The 24,312-nt window shown below is 38.6% G+C and overlaps 1 protein-coding gene across 1 annotated transcript; it reads left to right on the top strand.

Annotated features, from left to right (window-relative positions):
* The first annotated feature begins 4,711 nt into the window (after positions 1–4,711).
* On the top strand, positions 4,712–12,221 carry LOC139149843 (inositol-3-phosphate synthase 1-B-like). The gene is given in 8 exon segments (XM_070721844.1): positions 4,712–4,831; positions 8,426–8,713; positions 8,911–9,037; positions 9,040–9,290; positions 9,611–9,922; positions 10,318–10,377; positions 10,379–10,676; positions 10,898–12,221. Coding segments are annotated over 7 exon segments (1,623 nt in total). The 5' UTR covers positions 4,712–4,831; positions 8,426–8,443; the 3' UTR covers positions 11,203–12,221.
* Positions 12,222–24,312: the final 12,091 nt, after the last annotated feature.

Genomic DNA, 24,312 nt, shown 5'->3' on the forward strand with positions numbered 1-24,312 from the left:
TACACTTGCTATATAAAGTGGTGGTACAATGACAGCAGTCAAAGAAGATATTTTTATTCTAGCTTATTACGTATTTGTATATTTCATGATCTTTTAGAGTTAATCGGCGGTGAATATTATATTGTTCATTATGTTGATCATAATACTTTCAACATAATGAATATTGTTCATTATGTTGATCATAATACTTTCAATGAAGTTGCAAACATGTGCCAAAGGTTCAAATTTACACATAACTGCAATAATAATTAAACACGTGAGCATTTTCAGTTCATTTTATCACTGAAGAAATACACTTTCGAGGAGGTAAAATTTGTTACACCACGTTAGTCTACTTGTCTTGGATAAAGTAATCATCATTCTGAGAAAACTACAATTTGTAATGTTGACCTGTTTGTGTTCACTCTTCGATAAGAACGACTTTAGACAACCTACGTACAGCACGAAAGTATCCTACAAGAATGACGTCACGAGGTTATTTTGGAAACAGTATTGAGGCCATAACAAAGGTTTGAAATTAAAAAAACCTAAAAGTGTAGATGACAGACAACACGACAGTCGTGGAAATTAAACAAACAAAGACCTGAATGTTAAAGTCTAAAAATGTACATGACAAACTAAACATAGCATGTATACCTGTGACACGAATGTTAACAAAACAGTTCCTCTCCTATCTTCCCAAACCTGTCACCAACCACCTTGACCTCTCCCTTGTTGCCATACGTACACTGCCGTCGCCAATTTAATAAACGGTACCTTGGAAGTGAGATTTTAAAAGACATTTTGAGTTGGTTTAAGTGTCTTTTCTCAGCTGAAAAACTTGACAGTTTCTCTCCATGAGTGACACCGAGAATTCAGCGATCCAAACACAGGTGTATCCACCTTCCAAAAAGGCGATTTCTCGCCCTTTGAGGGGAATTCCGTTAATACCAGCGGACATGACGCGATGTCACGTATATCACGCCAAGATGGTGCAAATTGCCGTGATCGCTATGTCTTGTCTATAGGTCTTCAAAGCCAGACAATATTTAATTACATCTTTGCCCGCCTTTCGACTATGTATAGCACCTCAATAACATCTGATATTATCGGATACCATGGGACAGTATCGTCTATCATCCCATGGTATCCAAAACTAGACGATGTTAATGAGGGGACCTGTCGCCCGACGATGTCATATACGTGACGAAAATCTTATTTCATAGGATTCTGTCACTGGTATCGTTTAATATCATCCCGATTTTCAAAACTAGAAAATATTTAAAATAATCTTTGTCTGTCAAACGTCAAAAATAATCGATATTATTCACAATGGGACTTTCGCTTGTTTCTTTTAGCTGTATCTCTGTCTATGCCTGCATATCATCATCAAACTGATGAGAATAATAATGTACCAAATCTTCCTATAGAAGATAACGGAGAGGCCATTAGGCCTGAAATCATTAGAAAGAAATGATATTTGAAATAGGAATCAGGTCAACAAAATTGAATAGGAACGTACTCAAATTCTTTCATGGTACACTTAACAGTTTAGTCGTAAAACAAAGCGATAGTGTCCGATAGTATCGAGTAGTTTTGAGAATCGACATTTAATAAGCGACATGAATCTCCAATAGTATGACACGTTTTTATGATATTAGATGATAATATCGAGATTTTATAATTTTGATTCCGTTTACTCTATACCATCGACGATATACATCAATATTTTCTGCGTGTATGAGTGCAATGTTGTGCCTTCACGTTCATTTGGGGACGGTAAATGCTATTATAATAATAAATCTTAGAAAAAGAATTAAAGATATGCATGGAATGCTTGCCGTCAGACCCCGTGGTCTTGCATGCACCCGTTCGGTGACCGAAACAGCACGAGGCCAACGATCTCGACTCTGCTCACCTACGCGTGATTCAACCATGGACGTAAAAAGGAGAATTCTAGCAAAATTATGCAAAATATGTAGTACCCGTATCCGGCCATTTTAAACCCCATGTGATCTGAAACCGCAGATCTTTGAACTGGTGGAATGCAGATGGACAATCGCTACGTCTACAAACTAAAAAAGACATAGAGCCCCCACAAATACAAAACAAAACAAACGAAACAAAAAAATCTTGCATAAGACTTCTGTATCACACCCTGGACACCCGCAGAAGAAAATATCAAATAAAGGTACCTTGTATAAGTGCAGCGGTCAAGCAACAGGGGTCATAAGTCTTTATGGGTGCGGGTATATCTCGTTCAAGAGGCTAATTTTTGCAGTCACCATAAAGGCCTACGTTATGTTGAATCGAATTGGCATACCAGTTCCTCTGTATGGAAAACCCCTCACTAATCAAACTATATATTCAAAGCGTACCGGCATTCGTGTGACTTTAAAATGTAGGACTTCATCTATAAAGGTACAAATGTAACGCCACAGTTGACCCAACTTCAATTGGTTCACGCTTTCGTGTCGTATTTTTACCTGACACCATTTCTAGAATATTCCAGCATTAAAAAAAACAAATTCTGGTAAGTTCTACACTAGTAAGTGTACAACATTTTCAGAAGGTTATTAACATTATTCAATTAGGCCACAGTTCCAGAACTTCGCGTACAGAAATCTTTGGTTCCTTTTGTGGCCGAGGAAACGATATCGGTCAAAGAATTTATTCGACTTGTAGGTATAAATTAGTTGGCTGGCTCACAGTCGCTCGAGAGTTATTCAGCTCTGGGACTAGTCGCCCCATAGACGAGTATACAGAAGCGAGAAATACCTCAAGTTGAGGTATTCTCCGCTTCTGTATACTCGTCTATGGGGCGACTAGTCCCAGAGCTGAATAACTCTCGAGCGACTGTGGCTGGCTGTATGCAGCAGTGCGACCGGCTTGACCCTCGGTACAAACATCAGACCCGGCGAGAAATTTTCTCGAGGGTCTATGGTACAAATGAGAATATATCACCGTATTGTTGCTCGTCATGCATGGAGGAGAATACCTGACCTGAAACTGGATTGTTTCAATTGTCAGGAGTCGGGCGGCAGTCCGCTGGCAATCGTTTCATATGACGCAATGCCATTACATGTAATGGTCCAGGGCTTATGACGACACAGAAGTTGCTCCAAAGAGTTTGCTTTATCGGTTATTTAGTCAAAGTGAAATATAACAAAGGAAAGCAACCAAAGATCTGTACTTGGCCAAATGTGGCTGTCGGGTAGCCCTTTCACATGTTTCAATGAATCGGGCAGGCTCGAATTTCGACTGGTCATTTGGTATTTGGGGGTGACCCGCAACTACTTTTAGACCCGATTGCCACGCACAACAGACTGAGCCTAGATCTTTACACGGCGGTCACCAAGTTTACGTCGAGGGGCCGTACGTATCACAAAGTCGTAATGGGCTATTACTATGCAATATTGGGCCTTAATGTACTGAAATATCAAATATCTTTCATCTGTAACACAGTACGCACGGACCTATTGTGTTTTCCCCTTTATTATCATCCGCAGATGGTTATGAAAATTGTCAAATTTCTTCTTAATGTAATCAGAGCTGGGTCATTAACCTCATTTCGATACCCTAGACAATACGGTAGACGCCGGATATTATTCTCGACTAGCCAGGGATTGTCAACATAACCGCTATAAACCAAGATTTTGAATTCGTGAATCGGTGTTTTACATATAAGGGTACATACATACATACATACATACATACATACATCATCGACATGCGCATTCGTTCAATATAAGTTAATTGCAAACATTTTGAGTGGAAGTATTTTTCAAGATCTACAAACGACATTTCTGAAATACTATTGTCTACGTTTAAGAGATTGGAAAATTCTCAGATAGTGGTGGGCATGCGCATTTTATCAAGTGCTTTATACCCGATTGACCTTCAATATATGCAGCACGTCGGGATTGTATTCGTTGCTTTATATCTCGGGCGGTTAACTTAAAGAGCTACATATGTGTTTGATTTAAATTCTCCCCTTTGATAATGTTGGTTGTAACACAGAAAACCTTACAGTCTCTGGATATGTATGTGCTTATGTATAACATCGCATGTTTGTCAAAGGACACGAAAACGACATTGTATAACATGCACATTTGAATGTAAGGATAGACTATAGTGTTGCCGTCGGAAGGATGGAACGTTGGTTGTCCTGATCATGAGGTAGTGTCACCGTGTCCTCATCAGTTTAATTTGCATGAAAACCATCGTCGTCCGACGCTTTTAAAACGGCAGCTTTGAAATAAAATGATGTCAACGTTATTGCACAATTGGCGGATTGTGATATTCGATGGTATAGTGCGAATGCGCTAGAATAACCGAAAGCTGACCTTATCACGCACATTAGGCTCACGCGATCGGAATGAAAACAACTCAATGTATTGTCCAATAAAATGAATCGAGGTTGGGAAGAAAGTGATCATGGTGCTGGCTGATTTGTGTGGTCAATCAAAATCAGGCACGCTGTCCGTGATTCCGGCCTTTTTTGTAAATGAAAGGACAATCTTAATGAATATTAAAATGAGAGATTTTCGGTCAATGAAACCACTTTAAGCTGATCCGCAGCATGAACGTTGCATGAACTAACGGTTTACACGTATGCTTCACTCGTGCGCATGCGCAAAGAGTCTTTTCTGGAGTTTTCTGTGGGAAATTTCCACTGAAATTTCAGGATTGAAGTATGGGAGAGAAACTGAGAATTCATTCATTTTACTGCAGACCACCGACACGGAAAGTTCGTGTGTTTTGCTTCTGCATTGGCAACCTAAGTGATTTCGCAAAGATATTTTGAAGAAAGAAACCGGTTTATACCCACACTTTCACCTTGGACAAAAAGGTATTGAAAGTTTACTTTTCTTTATATAAGTTATTGAATTAATTTCCCTTGAGTTACATCGTTTGTAGCCGGTCAAGTCCAGACTCAATAATTAAGAACGCTATTTTAAGAAAAGGGTAATTTTTGAGCGCGCACGCGCTTCTCCATCCAATTGTCCATAACACTGTGGCCTGGCATCTGACCAATGGCGTAGTATTATCATGCATATCTGCTGTCGGGGTATCCCCGACCCTGGGACTGAAGCAACCGTAAACTTTTCTGTGGTATACGAAAGCAGGATTGCGGTACAATACATAGGAACCGTGACTGGAAGCATGCAGAGAGTGTATACAGTCCCTCTATTTTGGATGGACCTGATCCGGATGGAGGAGAGATGAAGTAATCCCTTTCTACCTCTAGGCTCTACGTATGCTTTTGTACCGTTGCCAAGCGCAAGCCTATGACAGTTGTCCTGTGCATGCAGCAGGCCGTAGAATAACTCCGGGAACACACAGCAGCGTACGCAGGGTTAAAACTAGAATATGCTAAGCGACCCCGGGAGCGGAAGCAAGAAGTTACACCAAGCGGTAATATTAAAATGTCATTCATTGGCCAGCACTGGGGTGACTAGCTCTGCATGGCAGGGCTGTGTGTTACCGGCGTTATACGGCCTCCCACCACATCCGCATAACGCCGGTAACACACAGCCCTGCAGAGCTATGGGGTGACCAGCTCGGAAGGTGTAAGAATCTCTCTGAACGTATACTGTATACCGGGACTGTATACAGCTGCCAGAACACCGTGTATGATGTACATGCATGTATAGTAGGAACGTTCGACTTTGCCATCTTCCCGCTCGAAATAGGGGCCGGAGCTATGGACTTTCAACTCTCCAAAAGCTGTATGGCCGATGCGTCGAAAGCGGCATGTAACAGCATGATACATAATATTGTTGGGACCTCGACCTGGTCAGGCAGACAGCACGAACGGTAACGAGGCAATGAAAGTCCCATCCAGTGTCCTCGACAATGCAACGTCATATAAAATTTGCATATCAATGCATGTCTCGAATGCTATGTCTCGTCAGTTCGCATGGGGTGATTCCCGTCATTCGAGCAAAGCGTGATGGAAAATTCCCAAAATGTAATACCTTTGCTTGGCAAGTATCTGCTGAAAATTCCAAGTGTCGGTATTAATGTTAATTTATGATTTCAAATGTTAATTTAACGTCCGAAATGTTACAACCGACGTTAGTCACCGTAATTAAGGGAGGGTCAAAATTATTATTCTGGGGGTTGCTAGAGCGTATAAATTAATCTCCATAAATAAACTTCGACATGGGTAGCCCTGCATACCGTACTGTGTGTTCCCGACGTTATATACGGCCTCCTTTCACAGCCGTATAACGCCGAGAACACACAGCACGGTACATAGGGCTACGATATGGGTAGAACATGGTGGCACTTTGTTTTTGCATTTATAGGTAGGCCTATTGTGATCGTGTATTAATTGATAGAAAATGTCCAGCTTGTCCAATTTGAAAGTTCGGAATTTTTTCAAGGTGTGCAATTTTGTTAGTGCATGCTGGAGTCCAACTGTACTCTTTTCAATTTCATGTTGCTTCTTTATTTCTTTTTGAGATTTTGGGAACCGATCATGCTACATGTCTATGATTGATGTAAATACAGAACAATCACAGTAATCAGTTCCAAACGTTGGTCTCCATTATTTGTGGGCATACAGTCACCGAAAAAGTGTTTTTTTTTTTCCAAGGGAATAAAGTAACATTAACATTGTTTTTGTTTTTGCTTTATCGTTATCGGGTGATAAAATTATAGGACACAAGTTATTTTCTTTTTGTTAATTCATTTCAGCTGTCAACCTTCTAAGCAACTGTAAAAGAAAATAATTGTAGAACTTCCGAGGACTTGAAGTGCCAAGAAAATGGAGTACAGCGCTGGTATCAACTCTTACGTAATATGTCTACTGTCAGAGCTTGTCATACCATTTTAAAATCGATCACTTGCGAAATTCGATACATTGGCACTATCCGAAGGAAGCTTTAATCCCTTGATTGTTGTGCTATAAGTTAAACTTTCATTGAATAAGACAAAATAAAATCATTTATGTAGTTGCGATATGCAAATAAAAACAGAATCTGAATGAATGAATTAATGAAATTGTTTGATAGGACAGGTGTCAAGTTGGCTCTACTAAAAGGACACAGTGATTGTCCTATTTGTTTACTGTTTGATAACTTATAATATATAAGAACATTAGAGATATTAAAGGATGCCTGTCTGTCTGTACACTTTTAAAATTCACTTTGACTGACGCATTGTACGCGAGTAGTTTTTTTTAGCTTAGCCACGTCAGTATTACAAAGATGTGGGCTTGAAGACAGGGAAAACTGTTTAAATTTGTTCAACCATTACATTTTTGCAAATGCAGTGACCCCCATAAGAACTAGTAAAAAAGATGACCTTCCTCTCTTCTTAGATTCCAAGTTGCTGTGACCCCATGATTTGGCCGGCCTCCCCTGCAGTAAAACTTTCAACAGGCGTCTGCAGGCAATAATGTGATGAGCGCGCAACTCTCCGGTGAAGTTTAGGGAGTGCTCATATTTTACTTTCGTGGGAAGATTTTTAGGGGCCATCAATTTACAATACGAGATTTTATAGCACAGAAAACACTGCAATCTTTGGGAGGGCATATAAACCCAAAGATTACTGACCTTTTCAGACCTTTTTTGCATGATTATATCAAGAATACTTGCATCAAGTCATGCATTGTACAAAATGTCGATACACAACTTTAAAAGTGTCAAAAAGTGTCCTTTTGCTTCAATGCAAAGATATGATTTTGTTTGCGAACTCTAGACGAAATCAGTAAATTTCTCCAATTCAGACATGCTTTCTTATGTCTGTGCGAGTGCTTCATGAACACCACAGGGGGCTGCAGTCAGAAATATTGTAACAACTTGGCTCTTTTATTGAACCACTCGTGATAAGGGTTGTAAGACGGGGGCGGGGGGAAGCCGAGCGGTTTTTACTGTTGTGTAGGTGCCGTACATCGTGAGTTCGAATCAGACCGACAATTTACTGAGTTGCCTGTAGTTTTGTCAAAGACCCCAGGGCGAGTTTGTTTTGTTCTTGCTGTACTGCACTTTCCGTACTGCACTTTCCGAAGTGTGTTGTTATGCAATAATGTTGTTGTTTTAATGTTATCCTATTTAGCCACCGGCTGGGCTTTCCTAACTACCGTATCATGTACCACAGCGCAGCCACCGGCAGGGTAGGGACAGGGACATTCAGGACAACTAAATGTATCCAATGAGCAGATCGCGTGATGAGCAGATGCTACAAACTCCGGCATGTCATTAAATCTGAGACAATGATTGACGTCTTCTCGAACCTATAGTGGATGTAGATATACGGGAAGGGGGAGCTTTGCCGTACTGCTGCATTGATTCGAGATACTGATCAACTTATAATCTCTCCAGGCTCCTCCTCTGATGCGGCTGAGGTTTCTGTTTGTGCACATAAAAAAGGGAACACAGTAACCGGTATAATTCTTTTTGAAACGAAATTCTGAACCCGTGTCACTTCTTTACAGAGTACAGGAATATTCGCCATGGCTTTCCGCGTTCAGAGCCCCAATGTCAAATACTCTGAGGATTGCATTGAGAGTCGGTACAAGTACGAGACCACAGACATCAAGCAAGAGAATGGAATATTGACTGCCATACCTGTTCACACGGACCTCACCTTTCGCACTGAACTCAAGAAGCCCAAGTTAGGATGTATGCTGGTCGGATGGGGAGGCAACAATGGCACAACAGTCACCGCGGCCGTCATTGCCAATAAGTTGCAACTGACATGGGAGACCAAAAGCGGAGTTCAGGTGAGAAACAACATTTGCTAAATAATAGTAGCTGAAAATAAAATGATCAGATGAGTCAGAAATATTCTCGTTTTAGTTTTTCTTCTCACAACATTTACTATTTAAATGCCAGTTTATAAATTTGCAGATCCCAAGTTGCAAGGTTACTTCAAGAATTCTCTGACGATATATCATATTCATTTATTTATTTTTTGCAGCATGCGAACTACTTTGGTTCTCTGACACAAGCATCCACAGTATGTCTTGGAACTGGTGCACAGGGTGACGTCTACATCCCCTTCAAGGATATTCTACCCATGGTGGATCCCAACGACATCATCTTCGACGGTGGGACATTTCATCCCACAACCTGGCCGAAGCCATGGAGAGGGCCGAAGTGTTGGACATCCAGCTGCAAAAGCAACTGCGTCCCCATATGGAGAAATTCAAGCCCCGTCCATCGATCTATTTCCCAGATTTCATTGCGGCAAACCAAGCTGACCGGGCCAATAATGTGTTGACTGGAACCAAGCAAGAGCAGATGGACCAAATTCGACGTGATATCAGAGACTTTAAGAACAAAAATAGCCTTGACAAGGTAAAATTCAGTAAAATTCTCTTGTCTTTTTTATAAGCTATGAAATGTTTTATTTCGTAAAGTTTGTTAAAGTTTGACAGACAGTTTGTTAGTTACGTGAGAAAAAAAATATATATATGTATATATATTATATTTATATATTAACCAAATAAATTCCCCAGTTACATGTATTCTATTTCAAAGTATTTAAAAAAGTCCTCAGCCTCATTTGTCAGTGATACACTGCAAATGTCTTAAAAAAATAGACAGTTGTAGACTAATTTCTCAAGTGAGTTTGACCTCAGTACGTAAGTTTCATATACATTTTCACTTATTTTCAGGTTATTGTTCTTTGGACTGCCAACACAGAGCGTTTCTGTGACGTTGCGGAGGGACTTAACAAGACAGCCGAGGAGCTGTTGGCATCCATCAAGGCCGGAAAGGAGGAGGTGTCTCCGTCCACCGTGTTTGCGGTGGCTAGTATTCTGGAGGGCTGTGCCTACATCAACGGCTCCCCACAGAATACCCTAGTGCCGGGTGTCATCGACCTCGCATCCAAGCACAAAGTTTTCATTGGTGGTGATGACTTCAAGTCTGGACAGACCAAAATCAAGTCGGTCCTGGTAGATTTCCTAGTCAGTGCTGGTCTGAAGGTAAATACGTTTAATTTGAAATTTTAATTTCACTTCATGATTGTATTTTTGTAGCAGTAATGTAAATGTATTGCTTTTGTACACAAGTCTTAATATTTAAAATTGTTTTACTGTAAAAATTATCATAAGAGCAAAAAGTGCTTACTACAATAATACACAAAAATCTCCTTCCAGCATAGCTCCTCTTTGTTTCATTGCATTTTTGAACCGATACAACATTAGCACATTTTAGGAAAAAATCTTGATTAGAACTGCTGGTATATATATATATAGCTGATCAAATATTGCTTCTGCAATATGCAAATATGATAGGAAAAATTGCTAGAGCGGAATTTTCTCAACCATCATCATTTTATGTCCATGTCTAAAATAATTTCTCATTTCATCTTCGCCAGCCTGTCTCAATTGTCAGCTACAACCATCTGGGAAACAATGATGGAAAGAACCTGTCAGCGACCGAAGCAATTCCGATCAAAGGAAATTTCCAAGAGCAATGTGGTGGATGACATGGTGGAATCTAACAAAATCTTGTACAAGGAAAACGAGAAACCAGATCACTGTGTCGTCATCAAGTACGTGCCGTTCGTAGGGGACAGTAAACGTGCGATGGATGAGTACACGTCGGAGATTATGATGGGTGGTCACAACACAATTGTACTTCATAACACTTGTGAGGACTCTTTGCTTGCCAGTCCTATCATCCTAGATTTGGTCATCCTTTGTGAAATCTGCCAGAGAATCTCTTTCAAGACAGGTGAGTCCGACTTTCCTCTGATCAGAACCTGTTTGGCATATTCCAAACATAGTGCTTAAAATTGAAAAACATTTCATTTACAAGATGCAGGACCATTTATTTGAAGACTGTCACAGTGTCATGCTCGTGTGCATACTTGTTCACTCTTGTTTACTCACACATGCATTTCAGTCGTGTGATATCGATGAATTTACCCAGAATCTGTTCTCCCCCTTTTTCAGAAGATGCAGCTGAATGGCAGACTTTCCATCCAGTACTCTCCATTCTCAGTTATCTCTGCAAAGCTCCGCTGGTACCTCCCGGCACGCCGGTCGTCAACGCACTCTTCAAACAGCGCGCCTGCCTGGAAAATATCTTCCGGGCTTGTGTGGGACTTCCTCCGATCAATCACATGACCCTAGAGCACAAGGTGGCCAAGCCACTGCCCAAGAGTGTCGATAACAACGTTGCGGACAAGTTGGCGCTGGAGCGACTCAAACTCAATGGAATCCAACAAAAGACCCGACCCGTACTGGTCGAGGAATAGACCTGGACGAAACGACTGTACCCCGCACCATTTGTCCCTTCCAATGGTTGTCTCGCCTTTTCAGAAGAGCTTTACCATATCAATGTGCTATTTTAAAAGCAAAACCATGACATCCTCATCCATTTGTTCCCAGAGCAAAAGTCATTGTACGCACAGATAAACACATCTGGCATAGTTTTGCTCTTCAATATGGTCATTTACAGTGATAATTACAAACTTTGTGATGAGAAGTTCGACAATTGCGTTCGGGAATCTCCAACAAAAAAAAAATCATCACACAATATCGAGAAGGCAGATCTAACAATGCTGTAAACATCAGCATCACAGTACATAGAGGCATGCAGGCGTATTGGAAAAAAAAACAGTAAGGACATATTGTGTTCATAAAACTTATGGGAAACCCAATTCGTGATCAACTTGGGATCACATTTTTCATTCTGAATATTATGCTGGTAATTTGCAGCGAGCAGACGACAATGTTTGTTCGTGTTTTACAGATACAGGCACGGTGACGAAATTAGATTGATCCCATAATTACTGGTACGTTCAGTTGTAGTGGTTACAGGAAAGCCCCTTACACTGCATGGGGTGAAACAAATCGAAAACAATGCATGTATGGTACATCCAATGCAAAAATTAGACAAAAAAATCAGCAGCCCGAGAAAATAGTCTGCTGTATTTATTGTATTCAAAACTTACAACTGCCTCAGAAATAAACCTTTTACCTGTCATTAATTATGGTCCATTTTGTAAAATTTTGTTATTTTGATAAGGCTGATTTAGAAAAAACCTTCAAAGAAAGCGCTTAAATTATGTTACTTTGATCGTTAAGATGATTGATAACTATATATTTATTATTAAGTTTTTTTTCAAATTTCAGGGTTTAGTTTAGGCTAAGGCCAGCTAATTTTCCTAGCAAGTTTTGCTGGTTTACGCTGGTCTTTTGATATAGGTTACATGAAGCAAATGTATATTTTCTGCGTCATGATGAATCTTTCAATAAAAAATGTTAAACTGAAGTACACTGTGTTTTGTCTTACTTGAAGCAGGATTGATGTAAACAGTGTAACGAGAGACAATTGCCGTATACTGAATATATATAGTGGGAACTTGAAGTGTTTTAGAACTTTGTGACAGACCATTTGTGACTTCACCAGAATGGTTGTGACATTAGGTTGATAAAATTTTTAAAATGTGGTCAAATAAATTTCATCAAAGTTCCTTTAAAAGTTGTTAATTTGGTTAAAATGCTTCAAAATATGAAAATTACTGTCTATATAAACATCCATGATATGACCTCTTCCAAATGTTGACCATATGGCATATGAGCTGTGTATTTGTGTGACTGAGGAAATGATTTGCACTGGAAATAGTCTCTGTGACACATTTGCAGTAGCTGAAACTTTGCAACAATACTGATACAAAGCAAGAGCCAGTCCGTTCTAAATATTTGAAAGCCGTAAAATGTTAAATACTTTTTGGACTTTGTGCAGCTGAATTATATCGGCTACAGGTATCTATGAACCAGTCACTAGTATGACCCTTTAATGAAGACTTTGCTATTTTTAAACTGCAGTTTCAGTGTGATATATAAGGTAACAGCGACATGCGTGTGTTGCTAAGCAGGTGCCATGGACTATGGACGGAGAATGTTGGCTGTGAGTTCTGACAGTACAGACCACACTGATGCTAACTCCAAACTGTATTACATTCAGTGTTGAAGTCATTCGACATAAACCATGTAACAGACAAACTTATCCATCCTTGAGTTAATCATGTAATTGTATTAGAAATAAGATTGACACAACTCTATACAGAGGGAAGCGACTACAGTGTGGGTTTTGATGACACTGGGCAGTCATATGTTACCCTCATGCTGAAGCGAAACTTTTAATTACCGGTAGTTTACTTGTTGGCTACATGGCATGATAATGGACGAGCTGCAAAAATTTTCTGTTGTTTTGACATCTTTTGAAAGAGACCAATACCTATCCTGTACTACATAATTTTAGCCTTTAGAAGTGGCGATTGTGAATTTTGAGACCTGGTTGAGAAACAAATGAAATACTTATTACAAAAAGAATCAATTTTTTCCCTTTTGACACAAAAGGTAGGACATGACTTAATACTGATATTGTTTCTGGGTCATTAAACTTATTCTGAATGATTTGACGAAGGTGACTGAACTATAAAATGGAGCAAAAATTTAGGGGCATCCATCGATGACCTTTGTGAAGACAAATCGAGCAAAGTCAGATGTTTACAGAGTATATCAAAGTCCAGTCCGATAAAATAAGCAGTGTGAGCCAAAAGATAAAACATATAGGTGTAGATGATGTTTTTTTTATCTCCTACTTGATACAAACAGTCATGTCAGTGATATTTTCTGTCAAACACGTTGTAGGGGCTTGACAGCTGATCAAGTTGACTATCAGATTTCATATCGTTGTCACAACAGCAGATATTTCTCAGTTGAAATATCAATAGACATTATTGCAAAGATAGCTGATAGAGTATGATAAAGCAAAAAAATAAAAAAAAGGTAATCTATTATGAATCGGAAAAAAATGTTTTTTTTTTTTCAAAAAACAAAGTGAGGCAGTTGACATCAACAGAACTGCAACTGAGGCAGGGTTGTATATTAAAAATTTGTAACCTCACTATCTTGTCAGGCATGCTTTTTTTACCCCTTCTGTTTCAATCAAATTTGCTTCCAGTCTATCAAAATCTCTATCATATTTTTCTGCAAAAACTTTGAGAACATTTGCAAGACAAAAATGTAAGGTGTTTATCAGTGCGGAAGATGACCAGTCATGTTACACTGTACTGGTTAAAGTGGTACAAGTATTATTGGTAATCTGGGTTCAAAACCTTTGGTCATTCCATGGTGATTATATTCAGTGTCTGTGATTTGTGGAGGGGGACCTTGGTGCAATGTCCAAGACTGGTTCAGAAGTCAAGTGGGTCAAAGGTAACACAGGGAACTGAGTCGTCTGATACTGGACTCAGTGGACTGTCCTCTGGGGACAATGGTTCATCGTACTACAATGAGGTCAGAGCTAGACAATACACTGGGAGAAAAATACTTTAGGCAGATCTCAAGTTTATTGTAGGACTTTAGTCTGTGTGCATTGAAGTGCGAAATCCTGATTGTCATAGAATTCAGTGCATGCAGCCTGCTGGCCATTGTGGTGGGGTTTTTTTTATGTAGGGATTGGGGTAGAGAGAAGTTTGGAGACTGGATGATGTGAACAGCAGACAAACTATCACACATCAGTCAAAAGATAGATAGATATATGACATGACCCATCTCCTTATTCTTTGAATGTCTCCCTTTGATATCTGCGGTAGAACCCAACATCAAACTTTGATGATGAACATGTCAAAATGATCATAAAGTATTTGCCAAAGAGAAAATAAAATGAGATTGACTAATCCCATCATTCACAAGTCTAATGCATCCAAAACTCAAGTAAAAAATCTTTGAAATGGTGAGGGAATTTTGGAAGTGACTTGACACTGTATCATGGAGTATGTTGAGACATTTTCACCACAAGCTACGTCCAAAAAAACTTTCCTAAATTTGCTAAAATGTCCCCACAGAGGGTTGTTGGGATGAATGCACTGTAGGCATGCACTGGTAATGTAATAGGTATATTCTTGATAAGTGTGAAGAGATCTCTTGACACAGAGCACCTCATTAAACCCAACAATACCTGAATCATACCGTGCACATTTTGCAACGACATCTCAAATTTTATGAAAACAGTGGCACATAAAAACTTCCACTTCAAAGAAACAACAGCGATTGTCTCCAAACCACCTGTGTGATTCAAAATATGCACGGTTTTGACATAAACTTTGACAAATTGAACGTCTTTCTGTATTGACAGACAGATCTGTATATGATAGAATGATTACAAGAATGACCAAACAAACAAAAGATAGTTTCAAGAGATCTCTTGAGATCTGTTGACAAGATTAGGGCAGCCATTGCTCTATTGTTGCTGGCAAAAGCATGGTGATAGAACATTTTCAACTGTAGGATAAAACATAAGAATGTAAAATTGTGGCCATATAACACTGTAATATTAAAACACTTTAAGTGCTAAAGTCAGTTTTTTGTCACCTTTATAAAATATAACCTCAGTAAATTTTTTCACATTTGTGCCAAAATTTGAAAAAAACCGAAGTGTAGCAAATGAAGCAAAAAAATTCAAAAAAATTACAGAAAAATTCATAAAAATTGGTAAAATGTTGCCGGGACTAAAATTTTGGCGGGAAAAATTACGACAATCAAAGGGACAACTCTCAATGACAGTTTCAAATTATAGGCCTAGGCACTGCCTGCACTGTAATGGTCACAGCAACCATGCAAACTTGATTGCTTCAACTATAGTACTGGTAAAATAATGATAATTCTAAAAAAAACTAATAAATCCAATGTGACAGATGACAGCTGCCAATTGTAGGCATTGGATTTGTGTAGTAAAAGAAATTTTTTTCTAAAAGTCTGTAACTCATTTATTGAATTGTGCTGTGTGTGCACTCAATCACAAGGTGGGACAGTCAGCTATGTGGGACATAAACACGCAATCATAAAGCTTACACGCAATATTCAGGTTGAACTGTGGCTGGTTCACCATTTTCTATGACAGACATTTGCATCATATGTAAGAATCGCAAAGCTGAATGAGTTTAATGCGTCAGTGAAATCATTTGGTATTTAAACTGAAACAAGGCAAACTGGCAATGTGAAAGCATGAACCAGTGAGTCAGATTCAGACTGCTTCATAAAATATTCTGAAAATACTGCAAAATGGCAGACAGTGTCAACATTACAGTTGCACTACATGCTAAAAGATAACATCTTCCCTTCAGAGATTGTTTATCACTTTTTTTAAAAAAAGCGGAAATATTTGCAAAAAACTTAAAGAGAGATATTTATAATGGAAGAATGATGCTATCACTGACCTTTGACCTTTATGATGGAATCTACCATTTACATTTTTTTTCATATCTTGTTAGATGAAGGACTTTACAATGTCGGGGCAGAGTACAAGAAAGCCAGTTCTATCTGGATTTGACAATGTTAACCAATATCAGCCGATTTAGCTGCTGTGCTTTATCAGTTATCATGATCTGAAGAGATCTCTTCAGAATAACATGCCCAAATACACAAGATGTAATCTCCTTTTGGAGACTTGAAGATATATAATACTGATACCGATAGATTCCTATGTAGTCCCTCCACTGTGAGGGCAAGGACTGTGCTCAAGACATTATGGTTGGTGTGCACGTATTTGTCAGTGATTCAGCAATTAAGCTGAAGGATTTTTGCACAGACTTTGTTAACATGGGTCTGGTTTTTTTTCTCCTTTCAGAAGGTACATCTTTACCGTTCATCCATGGTTCACTGTTCAAAATAAAAATAAATATGGTAGCTGACACAGGTGAAGGCACTTTGGCAGGGTCTCTCAGTTCGTAAAATGACTCACTCATTAATAACCGAACAACAATGGTAATGACAAAGGAAGTATAGTTCTGTCATTGATGAAAACCATGTCAGGTAAAGAGCCTATCAAAATGCAGAAACAGTGGAATGCAGCCAACATGATGTTGAAAAAAATATATATCCACTAAAGGAACTTGCCACCCTGCTGTACTTTATTTTTTAAAACTTTGAGCACCAAAAACAATGATAATTAACCGAAGATCAAAAAATTGTGTTGCAGCATTGTGTAGTGTCTTGGTTATGCTGTTCAAACACCTTGAAATTGGAAGTTTTGTCCAAGCTGAGACTGCTTGGAAGTGTATGCTGTTCTAATTTTTATTGAAACAAAATGTTTTACATCAGAGCACTAATTGGACACTTTATGGATAAAATCTCTTCTTTACTACTACAGTGAACTTCACCATGTCTATCACATCCTCTCCATAGTCCACTATCAGAGAGCCTCATCCTAGTAAGGGACCGTTCAGTTTTTACGGCTGGGGGGGGGGCGGCAAAATCTTGTCGCCGTGGTTCAAAAAAATGATGACCCCCCTGCATTTTTCGTGGAAAAAATGATGACCCCCTTTTGTCAGACGAAAAAATTTGATGACCCCCCCCCCCCCCCCCGCTGAAAAAATAACCAAAACCCATATGTCAAATTTACCCGCACGGTTTGGATTTGAACTCCGTGTGCGCGGCGCACTTTATTCGTGTAGCAGAGATGCCAGTGCACAAACTTCTCAGCCACATCCATGCAAACGTCTGTTAATTAGGACGACTGTAAGGCAATTTTTAACTTCATTTCCATAGACAACTTATGTCCATGGACATTGTATAAAGTAAACTTTATTGGAGTGGTTCGCCAAAGGCAGCCCTCTGGTTAAGAGGGTCATGGGCCATTACGTAAAGTCAACTTTATTCTAGTGGGCAACCAAAGTCGATCATGGCCATTGCATGAAGTAAACCTAATTGGAGTGGGCCGCCAAAGGCGTCTGCCCGCTAAGAGGGTCATGGGTAATACATAAAGTATATTTATTGTATTGGGCCGCCGAAGGCGGCCCGCCGGTAAAGAGGGTCAATCATGGCCATGGCATAAAGTGGACTTTATTGTAGGTATTATGTTTTTTGAAAATGTGGTGACCCCCCCTTTCCTACCTGTGAAAAAGTGATGACCCCCCTTCTTGGATTCCAAAAATATGATGACCCCCCCTGGATTTTGCCGCCCCCCCCCCCCGGCCGTAAAAACTGAACGGTCCCTAAATCCAGCATCTGGCATATCAATGTTGTATCTCTGAAATGGCTTGTTTGGAAACTGTCATATTTGGATTAGGAATATTGGTTCAAAAGTCAGCCCCTTAATCTTAAATACCTGTAGTAAAACATGTGTGCCTCCGCCGCTGATGTCGATCAGTTGCCATCAACTTTCACAATTGTGACGGATATTCTTCTTCCAGTCTGTGTTCAGTCATGGTAAATGTGAGTCTGTTGACATCCGCACCAGAAGGGCTACTCATGACAACTGTCAAAAATTCTGAAATTCAGTCCTAAAGAGCATAATGTGAGGATAATTAGGTGGGAGGGGGGTTATTTTTGTATTTAAGATCATTTTTATTATCCCCTTGCATCTGATATCTTTGTCAGTTTGAAGAGATCTCTTGATATAATCATGTTGAGGTTTGTCCATGTCAAGAGATCTCTTGAGATTTCTATCTCTGTGGGCAGAATAACCTAGATAACATTTTACACATCCGTTGTGAACCACTGAATTACAATGAACCTGATATGCATCATCTAATTCGGGTCACCGGCAGTGACTTTTACATTCTACTTTCTCCTCAATTAAAGGACTTGGGTCACCGACTATGACTTTTATATTCTGCTGTCTCCCCAATCAAGGACACAAGTATTTGTCCCACTTTTAACCGTTTCTACAGGCTAGATTGCTCATTCAGCATTTGTTATTTTCCACTGACCCACACACATCACACCATCTCTGTTGAGCCAATGTCTATGTCCTTCATTGTGTCCAAAGTGTATACAGGTATTGATTTAAAAGATGACTCACCTTTCACTGTCTCAGATTTTTAACCAAGGTTTTCCCCCTCAGAGATTCACTATCACTCATTGACTCCAAAATTTCATAAATTTCCGTCAATCGTTTGCAGTAGAATCATATTTGGGACAGATATTTTGGATGCTGAAAAACTAACAAAATTTTTATTGGTGATATATTTTGATAATCTTTGGAAAAAATGAAGGTTTTACTTTATTAATCAAAACTTGAAAAAATGTCTTTTTCACCGTATTAAAGACAGTCAATGGTAACCATTTTTAATTTTAAATATCTTTGCCTTTGAAAGTCAATAATGGTGAAAGCATGACACTGAGAAAGTGTTCATTCAAAACACAGGCAAAAAAAAAATGTTCTAATCCTGAAAGCCACTGGTATCAGTTACAAGAAAGCAGAACCTTTGTACAGACAATTTGAAAACATTTATAATTAAATTTTGTCCATAAAATTAATACCTGATGAGAAAAATTTTTGCCTGCAGTAATTTTTGCAAGTCGAAATTTTCAGCAACAAAGATAAATGATACAGTGGAAGGTACAATATTTGCAGCATGGCACATTAGCAGTTTAAACCCTTTTGAGTGCTGTAATTTTTTCCCACCAGAAATTTAGAGCAACACTTTTCCAATGTTTATGAATTTTTCTGTGATTTTTTTGATAATTTTGGACCAAATAGACATTATTTTTCATAAGCTACACTTTTTTATCAAAATTTTGGCAAAAATCTGACAAAATTCTGACAGAATATATTTTATAAAGATGACAAAATTATACTCTGGTGCTCAAAGGGTTACAGTTGTGCACACACACTGAAGCTTCTACAAAGATATCGAAATGAGGCCCCGTCAGCAGTAAACGAGCAAAGAATTGTGAAATTTGAGCATCCACAACAATATGTCCACAGAAGTGCATTCGAACTTGAACTGAATTAATTACCATAGCATGAAATTTGACAGTTGATGATCAGTGCATGAATCTCCAAGGGTGAGTGGGGTGGGGTTGGGATTATGGGGGAGTGGTTTCGTGAGACACTGAACGGTGACTCATCTGTATGCATGTGCTGGGCAATGTGCACGAGTCTGTGTAAAGTTTGGTGACACAATGGAAAAAAACAGGCACAATGAAACCACAAATATGGTGTGATGTGTTGGGCCAGGGGTCAACAGTCAAACATGAATAATAAATGAGCTTGAAATTCTAACAAGTGGAGACAGGCAAAAAGTAACAACAGAGTACTATTCTTTATCTTTTCTTTCAGTTGAAGAATTCCAGATTCTATGTAAATGACCAAAATTAGACAATGCAAGTCTGCTTGTGTGAAATCTTTGTGGTTAGAATTTTGATGCCTGACAACAAATGTGGAAAACGGTGTCGAGATAGAAATCTCAAGAGATCTCTTGACATGGACAAACCTTAATAGCTCTATTACTCTGAGAGATCTCTTCAAACTGACAAACATATTTGATGCACTTTACAGATATAACACCAACAGAATAAAAAAAGACAATAAATGGAAAATAAAAAAGACAAATCTACCTGCTCTTCTGTGATGACAGAGATGAGTTCATTTTGACCATTAAGACAAATAGGAATATCCAAATTTTGAACGGAATTGTTTATCATTACAATAGCAGCAGGGAACTGATAGGCTGGTCACAGCATTTTGTTTGAAGGATAAACACAATTCTATAATCACTGTAGTTGTATTGACAACCACATAAGATTGTTACATCAGCCAAAAGTACAAAATTGTTGATGACAGCACTTAAATTTCATCCAAAAGCATAATCTGTATCAATTAATGTCTGAAGATTTCAGCATCTGGTCTTTTTGAGAACATAATTCAAGATTGTGTAGCAATATGCAGTTAGTACCCAAAGACTACTGTCTTGACAGGAAAAGATTTCAAAATGACACCATCGTCTTTTTTTTTAATCCATGGAGACACTATGTAATTAAGTTTGAGTTTTCTTAAGTAGAAATAACACTCTGCCATACAATATTTTTTGAATGCGCTCAAAAAGTTTCTTGGCTGTGATTCCCCTGACAATAAAACTACTTGTGTCTAATACATGAATACCATAAAGGCAGAATTTGTGCAATGAATTTCTAAGGTATGTGTCAGGGACATAAAAATCAGATATGGCCAGGAGTATAGTCAATTGAAAATATATTTACAGACTGAAATATACCAAGAGGCAAATAAGACTCCTTTGCTTCAATGAATTTATGATTACATGTACTCCATGATGGAGTGGTATAAGAATTCATGTTTTTTATTTCATGTGGTATCAAGTCTCTGTAACTGATTATTTTCTTCCTGAGTGGCTGGCAGAGGAGCAAAAATTAGGCAACTTGTTCCAAAGTGCAGCTTTTCATCAGATGTTAATTCATCCATCATGGGATTGAACAAAAATAAGTTACATATTTTTTTGTTTTTGTACGACAATCTTTGCATGAAGATGACGGTGATTCTGGTTCAAAGTGATCTTGCCGATTGTTGGGTTCAAAATAATCAAGGGCTAGTGAAATTCAAGTGGTTCGTTCCAAAGTGCAATTGATGCTATCTCCACAAGAAGGAAATGCTGATGAATAAGTTACATATCTTTTTGACATTTTTGCACGCAGATCCCAATGAGATAATTTGACCAGGTCTTGGTTCGGTTTAGGGGTTTTTTGCTGTATCATTGGTCAAAGTTTACACTTGATGTGAGTGAAAATGAAATACCCCATTCTTAATATCTGCAAAGCTCTTACTTTTTAACTTCACTTTGAAATAACTGAAACATAGTTGTCATTTGACATCTTGATTTTCGTGTCATTGATTTTAATCAAATTGTCACGGTGTGACGCCATTCCAAAGTGCAAGATGATCCAATCTTTTGGCGTTATGGAACACGAGGGAATAAGTCATTTATTTCTGTTTGTCCCGTCCATGGGGTATAATCTCCTGGCACTGGGACAGAAAATTGTTTCGTTGATGCAGATAACGGAGATCATGGAAGTCTCTCTCTCTTTTTTACGCCTATGGTCTGACCCAGGATGTAAAAAACTGAGTTCACATCTATGGCTTGATCTGCTCGATTTTGGCGAGAAACAAATTCTGATACAATTTCACGCAGTATGCAAATACCTGACGCGACGTCCAACCCGAATTAGTTTCCATCGTCAAGCGACAAAACAATCAGGTATTTCTTTGTGTGCTAATGGCTTGGATCATAGACCCTTGAGGGTCTATCCTTGGATGGATAAGACTTCTTTCACTGGTCACCGATTGAAATTTTAACGCATCGGGAAAACTTGTTCGCAACTTGTAAAAAGTTCGCTGAAGAAACATGCACTATGCGTTTCTCTCTCCAGATATAATATATTAAGATGAAATGTTATTAACAGAATACGAATGAATGAATAGTAGATATTTTAGTCAAACATTAAAATGGGAAACAAAGCTTGTTTTCGCTATGGAGGACTGAAGAAATTATTTGTACATTTTGCGACAGCGACAGCGTGCAAACCATACCTCTGTAATTACACTATTACAGGAAGTTATATTACTCATTTATGTCTCGATATATGGATAAAAAGACTGAAAAAAGATCCAACTGAGACTGTTGGTTTTCGTATTGCTTGAAAGGTGACACTTCACTCAATGCCACCCTTTACAAACAGTTTCCTAGTCGAATTCAAGGAAGAGTGAATAGGGGCGGGCCCCTGAAAGTCGTACGATCAGAGTTGGAGCATGAGTGGCACCTTCACGAGTTGCGGGTGCAAAAAGCCACCAACGGTGAAAAGAAAATATTTTTTGTTTTTACTCCCCTTAGAGGGCGCTCGCCAAGTTTCGCTATCCTGATGAGTGCCAGAATTCGTTTACAGGTTAAAATCTCTTGAAGCTCTGGTTTTTTTTCACTATTTTCTCATCTGTTAGTGGCTACTGTTTGGCGCTGTTGATGGGTAAATAAATAAATAAACAAATGCACCGCTTTTTTCAATGATTGCATTTATCAACCATCTTACAAAGGTCGACGGAGAAGATTTTTTTTTGGTTAGATTTACAGTATAACACCTGGGAAGTGTGAGTTTTATCATTGATTGATTGTAACACTGATTCATTGAAAGAGAATGAAGTAAGATACTAGTAATGTGTCCTGGATTATGTTTAATGGTGCCTTGCGCTATCAATATACATACACCATGTGGGCCTAAAAGAGTAATAACAGCATTTCCCAATGATTTCCAAGCATTTTGTTCTGTTTTCAGAACTTTCTCTTTGTTCCATTCCCAGGATCATTTAAAAAACACTTGGTGTTCAAACTTGTCAACATGGCCCATGTGCACATGTATATGTATGGTTGTACATAATGTTTTTGTTGATAAACGGTGGCGAATTTTACTTCTGGACCAGATTTCTCACGACAATAATTGCTCATTTTCCATTTAAGGTAGTATGAGCCTCAAAAAGCGAAAGACTTAAACTTTTGCTCACCACCACCATGGTTCCACCCAAACCCATTGTTATCAATGGTGATCTTGGACCTGTATACAGGGAACTGGGGGTGAAAGGGTTAAGCATCTGCAGAAACTTACATAGCCTTTGCTGTTTGTGGGTGTGAGGGCGCTGTTCATAGTGTTCTTTTAGAATAGTCATTTTCCATCAGTAGGTAATTATATCAATTTTGTCATCATAATTCATTGTATCAGTGCTCTAAAGTGCACAGTGACTCTGCACCAAAGCCATTATCACATACAATTCATGACATCTTGGCCCATGGAGCCAATAATTTTGTCCAAATTTTCATATTTTGAGATGTGTGGTTATACTTGGCCATATCTTGGTGTATCATAGGCTTACCTGTACAAATGAAGAGCAAAGCCAAGTGTATGGATTTCAGTATGACAGGTGTATTATTCTTGCAAACACGCTGTACTGAAAGCAAACATGTCGTAAATCTGTACATTTCATCCTTGCTTGTCCATGTTCAAAAGTGAAAAACGGTCTCCTGCACACAAAATTTTTTGAAAAAGACGAGGATTTTCTTTGATATGTGGGTAGTATGATGGGAATTAAAGGCTCCCCTCTGACCATGGGTTTAAAGTCAAAAATGAAAGTGCTTGGTTCAGTCTGGCTCATTAACCCTTTGAGTGCTGTAATTTTTCCCATCAAAATGTCAGTGCAACATTTTACCAATTTTTATGAATTTTTCTGTAATTGTTTTGATAATTTTGGACTAAAAGGGACACAACTTTTTGTTGCCGATGGTTTTTTCTCAAAATTTTGTGAAAAATCTGAAAAAATATTGTCTGGATCTGAAAAAAAATTTTTGCATTATATTTATAAAGGTGACAAATTGACTTTGGCACTCACGGGGTTAATAAATGTTAATAGTGCGTTACCCTTTACTGTTCATTTGTTATTGTCCACTATCGTCATCTTACTCATTTCAGATCCCCGAGGAAGATCCTAAACACAGTGTTCAAACATTGAAAGTTTTTTTACAATAGCGCTGTGTATGAAATTCCATGCTGGCTTCTCTCATCCATCTTGGCAA

The sequence above is a fragment of the Ptychodera flava genome, chromosome 14, assembly GCF_041260155.1.
Source record: "Ptychodera flava strain L36383 chromosome 14, AS_Pfla_20210202, whole genome shotgun sequence".
NCBI classification, from domain to species: Eukaryota; Metazoa; Hemichordata; class Enteropneusta; family Ptychoderidae; genus Ptychodera; species Ptychodera flava.